Genomic DNA, 9,786 nt, shown 5'->3' with positions numbered 1-9,786 from the left:
ATGGATAAGTTCAGCATATACACACAGCTAGCTTCCCTTCAACACGAACACATGGGACAACCAAATTACTACTAGAGTTCAGTTCAGAACTTGGATCACACGCACACACAAGTAGTAGTAAGAGTACCACAAGATGGCCGGAGGCGAAGAAGAAGAGGTGAAGCTGCTGGGCACGTGGGCGAGCCCGTTCGTCCTGCGAGCGCAGCTTGCTCTCAGCTTCAAGGGTGTGAGCTTCGAGAACGTCGACGAGGACCTCGGCAGCAAGAGCGACCTCCTCCTGCGCTCCAACCCCGTGCACAAGGCGGTGCCCGTGCTCATCCACAACGGCAGGCCCGTCTGCGAGTCGCTGGTCATCGTGCAGTACGTCGACGAGGCCTTCGCCGGGCCGCCCCTCCTCCCCGCCGACCCCCACGAACGCGCCGTCGCCCGCTTCTGGGCAGCTTTCATCATGGACGAGGTGCACCGTTGTGTAATTACGTTATGGATGATGAAATTCAGCCAGGTCGGAGATGTTAATACATGTATGTTGGCGTACGTACGTGCAGCTGGTGGCGCCATGGCAAAAGGTGTTCAGGGCTAAGACCGAGGCGGAGAAGGCCGAGGGGATGGAGCAGACGCTGGCGGCGGTGGATGTCCTGGAGGGGGGCCTCAAGGAGTGCTCCAAGGGCGGGAGCTTCTTCGGCGGCGACAACGTCGGGTACGTCGACGTCGTGCTGGGCGGGGCCGTGCCGTGGGTCTACGGGACGGAGGCGCTCTCCGGTACGATGCTCTTCGATGCCGGCAGGGTCCCGCTTCTGGCAGCGTGGTTGGAGCGCTTTGGTGAGTTGGACGCGGCCAAGGCGGTCATGGCGGACGTCCCGACGAGGCTGGTCGAGCTCGCCAAGATGAAGCAGGCGGAGGCCGCTGCCGCGGCCGCAGCTGCGGCTGGAGATTGCTAAGCCAATGACGCAGCATCATCACTGCCATTGGGTTGTTAACATCTGAAGGAAGAACTAAGGAGACTTGTTCAAAAATAATTGGACGATTGTTTGTTGCAGAATGAATAATAGTTTCTCTATATAAAAATATAAGAGTGTTTAGATCACTAAGGAGCAATATATTTGTAGTGTAATTCACTCTTTATGTTGGTAATTTTTTCAGGCTTGACTCTATCCTATTTCAGTCAATACACTATTATTTCTACTTAGTTTTTTAAAAGACAGAATTTCTGCATTCATTAGTAAGAAAAAAGTTGTTTAGTTAATTAAGCAAAAGCGGGCGAAAACTGAAGTGTGCGGTTAATTATGAAAAGCAGACGAAACCCATCCCAATCACTGAGCAGCACACACAAGATACCCCAGGCACACCACTCCAAAGAGGGACTCGCCGAGATAGCACGCAGATGGCATCATCATCACTTACCCCTAAGAAGGCATCATCGCCATCCCTAAACTCTGAGCAAACAACTCCGACTTCGCCATAGGCGATTGCCGACTCAACCCACACTGTCATCTCATTGTCTACATAGCTAACATGTTCTAGTTTATTCAATATCTGATTCTACCTTGTTCTAGGTTAGGCAATATGTGAATATATATTCGTACTTTATATTTATGGATTATGTGATTACTTACATGACAACATGATTTCTTTTTGCAAGGTGACCTGATTTAATGGTGTTACTATTTTTGGCAATGTATGACTATTTATTGGGTCCGTTTAGGGCGCATCTGCATGTGGCATAATTAATCACTGATGATGACTCGTCATTTTCATGTCAACACTTATTTGACGCCTTAATCGTTGATTTCTTCGTTGTCGGTAGACAACCAGAGCAACTATCCAAAGGTTACCCTTTGCGGGGCTTCTGCAAGGGTCACTCACGCGAGCGCATCAAGTAGTGCGCCCAGCTGCCATTACGTGTCGCATGGTCGGCACTCTTTCTGAATTTCTATTTTTTTTGTAAAAGTTCTTTTGGGTTTGAATTTTTCTTTTGATTTTTTTTGGCTTTTCAGTTTTTGCCAGGTTTCACTATGTTGGAGAAAAAACAATTGCTTTGTTTTTTTGCGAACCACGGCTGTGCTTCTCCGAAAAACTGTGTGCTTCCATGAGAAGCATGAATTTGCATCTTGTGAAATCATAGATGTGCTTCTTATAAAAAATATGCTTCTTCTGGAAGAACATATTTTCTTCCATGACTGCTTTCACGAGAAGCACATGTTTGTTTCTCCAGAAAGAACAGATCTGCTTCCGCAAGAAACACACGGAAAAGGAAAAAACATGTGCTTTCACGAGAAGCTAAGATTTGATTATACAAGAAGGACAACTCAGGCCAAAATATGTGCTCCTTGGAAAGGGGAAAAGTGAAAAATAACAACCTTGCTTCTAGGCTCCGGTTTTTTCTTGTCTTTTGGTTGCCGTTTTTATTTATTTTTGTTTTTCTGATTTTGTTTTTCTTTCTTTCTTTTTTTCTTCTAGTTTTTCTTTTTCTTGTTTTGAAATAAGTTCATCAAAACCTATTAACATGGGGTCTTGTTTCAAAGATCTCAACGCGAGAAATCAAACGATGAAAATGGTTCGAGATTTGGACACATAGTTCAAGAGATAAAATATTTTAAACAAACAAATCTACTAAAAGAAAGGAGAAACATCCAGGATGCAACAAGTGGCGCACTTGTAATGCCTCACTTGTCAGCGTGTGAGAAAGTGATGGTAATCTTTGTAAAAAGTACTCCTTAACTAGTGATTTCAGTAGACAACGCACAATGGGATAGTTGCGTATGCTTCTTAAACAGGCTGGCCCACATAGCGGCGGTTGTTCTTCTGGTCTTGGAAACATTCCTGAATCTTCATTTGCTTTCTTTTTTCCTTCTCAGCTTTTTCCTGGTTTACTCAGCTACTCAGGCAAGTTTTTACTGGGTTGTGTTTCTTCGATTTTGGTCGGTGTTTATCTGTTTTTATTTTCTTGATTCATGTTCTTTCTTCGAAATCGTTTTCTAATTCATGACTTTTTTTCAAATGCACAATTATTTTTCAAATTTATGACCATTTTTTAAGTCCATTAACTTTTCTAAATTCACGCTTTTTAATTTGTAACTTTTTTAAATCAAGATTTATTTTCCAAATTTTTGAATTTCCCTATTTTTTTGTCAAAGTTTAAAAATGTGCTCTTCTTCAAATTTTGGTGTTTTTAATTTATGATTTTTTTTCTATGTCAACTGGCCAGGGAGTCAATGGTCCACCAGGTGAACTGGTCAACGGTAAACCGATCAACTGAGCGAACGAAAGGAGGCAACTGAGCAAGTGCTCACTGGTTGGGCCGGCCACCCCTGAGGGGCGTGCGAGCGCCGGTGCGCTAACTGGCGCGAAGACTATAACCCGCTTATAGTACGTATAGGTTTTGTCTCGCTAAAGCATTTTCTTCCCCCGTCGTAAACTGGGCCGACCCATTTCGTTTGTTTTTCAATCGCAGGCTACGCTCACATTTAAATTGAAATCATTAATTGAGGAGTACTCTTTTCAAAGATCACTCCCATCTTCTTAGGTTGTGACAAAGTGGCGTGCTGCATATGCGTCATTTGTCGTAACCTGGTAGTTTTTCTTTTTTCGTAGATCCGTTTATTCAAAATGTTTTATCTCTTAAACCGTGCGTCCAAATCTCAAACCGTTTTTCACCGTTGGATTCCTCGCATCGAAATCTTCAAAACAAGATCCCATGTTATTAGGTTTTGACGAACTTTCTTTTCCACGAAAAAATCGGACCGGGAGCACTGTTTTTTTTTCTTTTCAAAAGAGGCACGGCCGTGCCTCTCGCGAAAGAACAACTGTGCCACTCGTGGAAGCAAACCATGCCTCTTGCGAAAGAAAAAAGACACATTTTTTCCCGTTTACGAGAGGCACGACCGAGCCTCTAGCGAAAAGCACAACCCCCCCCCCCCCCCCCCCGGAAGCACAACTGTGCCTCTCTCAAAAGGGAAAAAAAAACAAAAAACACGTGTTTTTTTTGTTTCCAAGAGGCACGGTCTTGCCTCTTGCGAAAGCACAACCATGCCTCTTGTGGAAGCAAAACCGTACCTCTCGTGGAAATAAAAAGAAAACAGAAAACACATTTTTTTTCGTTTCCGAGAGGCACGACCGTGCCTCTCGCAGAAGAAAAAAACCTAGAAAACACAACTTTTTTTTCGTTTTCGAGAGGCATGGCCGTGTCTCTCGCGAAGCAAAACCATGCCTTTCCCGAAAGCAAAAGGAAAAAGAAAACTTGTTTTTCTGTGCAATTTTTTTTCGAATTTTATTTTTCCAAAAGCTAAGGATGACCGAGGAAAAAACAAAAAGTTGAAAAGGACCAGAAAAAATGGCATAAAAAGCCGTAAATGCGTGCAAAAAAATCAAAAAAATCCAGAGGGAGTACCCAGAAAATGACATGTGGCAGCGGCTGGCGCGCTCTCAACCCACCTGCAAGTGATCGGTGTGAGGCTTCCGAAGAGCACTCGTCAACTAGTTGCTCTACATTCAAACGCTCGCTATAGTTGTACCTTCGTTTGTGATGCAAACGTCGACAGAAACTCGATGACGCGAATAATTTTCCCCAATCTTTCACGGTACACTGATCTCAATTGTAATCTTTCCTTATCTAACTGCACAAATAATCAACCAGCAAAACAGCAATGAACAATGTAGAAACTAGGTTTACTATATGCAAACCTAATTAAACAACACGAGCACCCTGATCGGAAGCGCGTGGACGATCGTAGACGATCGGCCGAAAAATTTAGTAGCACAAGCTACCAACCTTCTCGCCAAGGAAACACAGAACCAGATCGATTCCTCAACTTGTCTCACATACAGTCATGGCCGCCGCCGCCGTAATCTGGCGTTTCTTCTGATTTAACTCAATGTAAAAAAAACCTATCCCTCGATACACAGCCGGATCGCCTTATATGTAGTGCACGCAGGCTCAAGGCTGCACCAACCTGGACTCCTATTACGACTTGAAAACTAATTGGACACAAAATCTAGTTAGACACGTACTGATACATGCACGTATCGTATACTAGTGACCATGGAAAAAAAACTCTCTCCTATCTTAACTAACTAATCAGTATTAAGCTAATACAAAATCCGGCAACGTTGATCACAAGATTCCAAAATAGTACTACTTTCCTTGTGTTGATCAGGTACGACTCAAAGGACTCAAATTGTTCATCAGGCTTTTGCATGGAGTCCTGAACTTCGGCTCAACTTCATCCGTTGGTGCAACTTGAACGGGAATTTCTCCAACAAAAGTACATGCCACCTTGTTACCATGATGGAACTTGCTCACGTGATGAACTGTCTGATTGATGTCATGAACAACAACAAATTTCTTTCTCTTCTGACGCAAAGCAGGCACTATATATTTCTCCTTTCTTCCCTGTTCAGCCTTCAAAATATCTGTTGTTATCGTAGTAGATACGGACGCATCAGTTTGACCTTTTTTCTTGTTCTTTTTTATTTCAGTTTTCTTTGTTTCTTTATGATTTCCTTTGGTTTTTCTATTTTCATCTTTTCGTTTACAGGCTCTTCTTTTTTCTATCTTTTTATCAATGATTTCTTGGTTTCTTTTTTTTTCTTGGCTTTTCCAGGTTTTTTTCCTGTTTTCATTTTTCCCTTCATTTCTTATAGCTTTCTTTGGTTTTCTATTTTCTTTGTTTCTTTCACGATTTTTACAAGTTTGTCTTTTGTTTCTTCGGTTTTCATTGTTTCTTTGTCAGTTTTTATTGGTTTATTGCTTTCCTTTCTTTTTTACTTTTTATTTTTTTCTTTGTTTCTTTCTTGATTTTTTTAAATTTTCTTTGTTTCTGTCTTCGGTTTCTTTGATTTTCACATGTCTCTTCTTATTTTCATCAACACATGTTTACATTTTTCATACACATTGGTACAGTTTTCGTGCGTATAAGGAATAATTTTTGTACATGTTTACATTTTCTAAATACATGATTAAAATTTAGAAAAATTATGTTTGATAACTAGTTTCTTCATAGACATTGTACATTTTTGGTATATATCAGTACCATTTCCAAATACATGTTCAACATATTTGAATTATATGACTACATTTTCATACATGATAAAAAAAATTAAAAAGTTTTTATGCCCAAATTTTTTAATACACGTTCTACCATTTCCTATACATCAAGAACATTTGTTATATGTGTTTAACATTCTTTTAAAATAAATCAAGAACATTTATTTTGGAGACCCTTGAAGCAATCCGATGCTCTGTCTTGCTTTAAGTGAGACATAGTCACGCCCGCTAACCAGCGATGAACGAGCCGAATAGGAGATCTATCTTTTACCCAGTTTCCTCCTCCTCCTAGCATCTTTCTTTTTCATTCATAGAGGGTGCCTCCTATTTGCCGCATCGAGCGGCAAATAGAGAATGCATCGCTCAAAACTGAGCGACAAGGGTTGGCCCACTTTTTGTGATGCATGCTGTCGTTTATTCGCTGAAGTTTTTTCATTTGTTTTCTGTTTGCTTTTATATTATTTTTTGTTCGTGGTTTTCCTTCTGGCTCTTCCTGGCTTTTTTTCATTCATTCATTGGAAATTGGCTTTTGTGTCTTTTTGTGTGTGAAGTTTCCCATTTCGGTTTTCTGGTTCGCCTTTTTCTTTATTCATTTTCAGATTTTTTTTTATTTTTTATTGCCCTTTTCAATAGTTTTTTCAATGTATGGTGAGCATCTTTTTAATGTATGGTGAGCAATTGTCAAATACACACTGAACTTGCTTTAGTATGTAGTGAACATTTTTTGATTACACACTAAATATATTTTCAATATACTATGAACATTTTTAATATGCTTTAAATAATTTTTATTAAACAATGAATATTTTATTATTATATGAAGAACGCTCTTTTATTATTCTTTGAAATTTTAAAATAGACATTGAGCATTTTTTAGCACATACAGAATAGTTTTGTAAAATATATTTTTAATATTTAAATAAGTCCTTAAATATCTACCTCTTGAAAACAACCACCATTTTTTGGGTGAAACCCGACTAAAGAAGGAGAAAATAATAATAGAAACCACTCACGGGCCATACCATTTTACTGGCTTCAGGCGGAGCCTCCTCCTCGGGCGTTGAATAGAAGCTCTCTTTGTTGATTATCTGTTGTAGTTGTGTGCTATGTCCTAATTGGACTGGACTTTTTACCTTTGTGTTGTCTGTCTTTGTGTTTTACCTAGGTTGTCTAGGCATTTTCTCTTTTTTGTTCTTGGGTGTGGGAAAACCTGGCAAAAGAGATATGGGCATTTTTTAATATATTTTTTGAACTGCAATATACATTGCATGTGTGTACAGTACACTACACATGCACGTGCCTTGCTTGTGAACATCTCACGAAAGAAACAGAGATACACTGATATCCATTCGGACAACGGCTCACAAAGAAAACAACAAGATCAAAATGGGAAATATAAAAGATGCTAAATAGCATAATTAAATGTTTTTTAAATATTAAATTAAAAACATTTGTGAAACTTAAAAATGTTAGTGGAACTGAAACTAGCTCGCGAATTTAATGTTCACCATGAATATAAAATGTTCATCACGCACTTTTTTTTCACATTAGTTGGAAAAAAAGTATGTTCAAATTGTACTTAAATATGTCCACCAGGTATTTAAACAATGTTCTTCTCGCCAAAATGGCCAAGATTGTTTAAAATTGTTTACCATCTGTTAAGAAAGGTCATCATGCATAATAGACAGCTTAAACTTATTCAAAAAATATTCATCCCATATTTAAAAAATATGTTACTTGTATTTAAAAATGTTAACCGTGTATTTTTGTATTGGTTGTGCACTCAAAATATGTTCAATGCAATCTAAATTTTTTATCACGTATGTATAAATGTTCAAGCTAGCCGCATTTGAAGTTGTAGTCGCATTGTACATGCAACTAGGTCGGGGCTGGGGAAGTTGTGTGTGAGGGTGGATATGCACCCCCCCCCCCCCCCCCCGGCGCGGTACTGCTAGGGCGCTACAACTTACTTTTAGCAGTAGCGCTGATTTTAACCCGCGCTACTGCTAACATACATATCAGTAGGGTTGGTTTGCTAGCCGCGCTACTGCTACACCATTACGGCATTACCTAGTGCTACTGTTAATATTTTGTGTATTTTTCTACCTTGTATTTACGCTGTAATTGTACAGGTTTTATACAATACTCTCATCATATCATACACATACAATCTCATCATATCATACACATATTAGATTAAAGTGGACGGATCCAAGTGAGCACTTGCTTGCTCACTTGGATCCGTCCACTTTAATCTAATCTGTGTTTCTTACACAACTTCTGATATAACAACTCATCATCTGTAGACATATATATAAAATAAATCATCATCATTCTAGCACATGACAATTAAATAGTACTGCCCCTCATCATCATCTTAGTCGTATAATAACTCATCATCCGTAGTCATATAATAACTCACCATAAATATAGCACATGACAAGTTAACCAAACTTAGCTAATGGTTATCATCCTAGGTAATAACTCATCATCACTCTAACACATGACAAGTACTAGGTAGGATCTGCTTCTCTTTCTAAGGTAAAATAGCATAAAACAGAACAGCCCCTGAATCTCCATTATGGAGAATAGAGATCCACTTGTCTCCAATTTGTCGGCTGCACACCATGTTGCCTTCAAGTAGTTCCATGCGAACATTCATAACTTTTATCCATCCTTTGATTGTGAAGTCTTCATCTCTTCGCGGAATTGAGTATGCACTGCGGTGAACCGTAAGCAGACTTGGCCGTAAGCTAACAATATCCATGTCACCTTCCATATACATCATATGAGGCACACAATCCTTCGGGAGTTTCTGTTGAAGAACATAATAATAACATAGTTAGCAATGTAGTTTAGCTTAAGAAGAATGTATGCAAAAGATGCACTGGTAACATAATAGTAAAAAAATATCTTACCATGCTATTTTCCATGGATGGTACCGTAGTTCAACATGTGGACTAGTGGCACATATTGAGCATAACTTGGGTTAATTTCGTAATTGTTCTTGAAAGTCTCAACATCATTAATAAATGAGACACGATGATTTTTCTCCTCGCTTGTTAGTTCAGAGCCATAACTGTAGTAGGTATTGTCTACTACCTTCGGTACATCTCTTGAAGAATGGAAATAAGTTGTCTACTATTTTTAAATACAACAACAACAAAGAAGCCTCTAGTCCCAAACAAGTTAGGGTAGGCTAGAGGTGAAACCCATCAGATCTTGCGACCAACTCATGGTTCTGGCACATGGATAGCAAGCTTCCACGCATCCCTGTCCATAGCTAGTTCTTTGGTGATACTCCAGTCCTTCAGATCTCTCTTTACGGACTCGTCCCATGTCAAATACGGTCTTCCCCGACCTCTCTTGACATTACCCGCACACTTTAGCCATCCGCTATGCGCTGGAGCTTTTGGAGGCCTGCGCTGAATATGCCCAAATCATCTCAGACGATTTTGGACAAGCTTCTCTTCAATTGGTGCTACCCTAACTCTATGTCGTATATCATCATTCCAGACTCGATCCTTCCTCGTGTGGCCACATCCACTTCAATATGCACATCTCCGCCACACCTAACTGTTGAACATGTCGCCTTTTAGTTGGCCAACACTCAGGGCCATACAACATTGCAGGTCGAACCACCGTCCTATAGAACTTGCCTTTTAGCTTTTGTGGCACTCTCTTGGTCACAGAGAATGCCAGAAGCTTGGCGCCATTTCATCCATTCGGCTTTGATGCGATGA

The 9,786-nt window shown here is 40.0% G+C and overlaps 1 protein-coding gene across 1 annotated transcript; it reads left to right on the top strand.

The window, feature by feature from the left end:
- Positions 1–1,154, top strand: LOC125522287 (putative glutathione S-transferase GSTU6). The gene is made up of 2 exons (XM_048687358.2): positions 1–457; positions 546–1,154. The coding sequence occupies exons 1-2, from the start codon at positions 134–136 to the stop codon at positions 936–938; spliced, it is 717 nt and encodes a 238-aa protein (XP_048543315.1). The 5' UTR covers positions 1–133; the 3' UTR covers positions 939–1,154.
- The last annotated feature ends 8,632 nt before the right edge of the window (positions 1,155–9,786 follow it).

Source organism: Triticum urartu, chromosome 7A (assembly GCF_056163025.1).
Source record: "Triticum urartu cultivar PI428250 chromosome 7A, HENAU_Tu73, whole genome shotgun sequence".
NCBI lineage: Eukaryota > Viridiplantae > Streptophyta > Magnoliopsida > Poales > Poaceae > Triticum > Triticum urartu.
Note: the sequence above shows the minus strand (reverse complement) of the source record. Positions and strands in the feature narration are given on the sequence as shown.

Bases quoted from the DNA above. Each gene is read 5' to 3' on its own strand.
- LOC125522287 (XM_048687358.2), top strand. From the start codon at position 134: ATGGCCGGAGGCGAAGAAGAAGAGGTGAAGCTGCTGGGCACGTGGGCG. The intron at 458-545 runs GTGCACCGTTGT...ACGTACGTGCAG, and splicing joins CAGCTTTCATCATGGACGAG to CTGGTGGCGCCATGGCAAAA.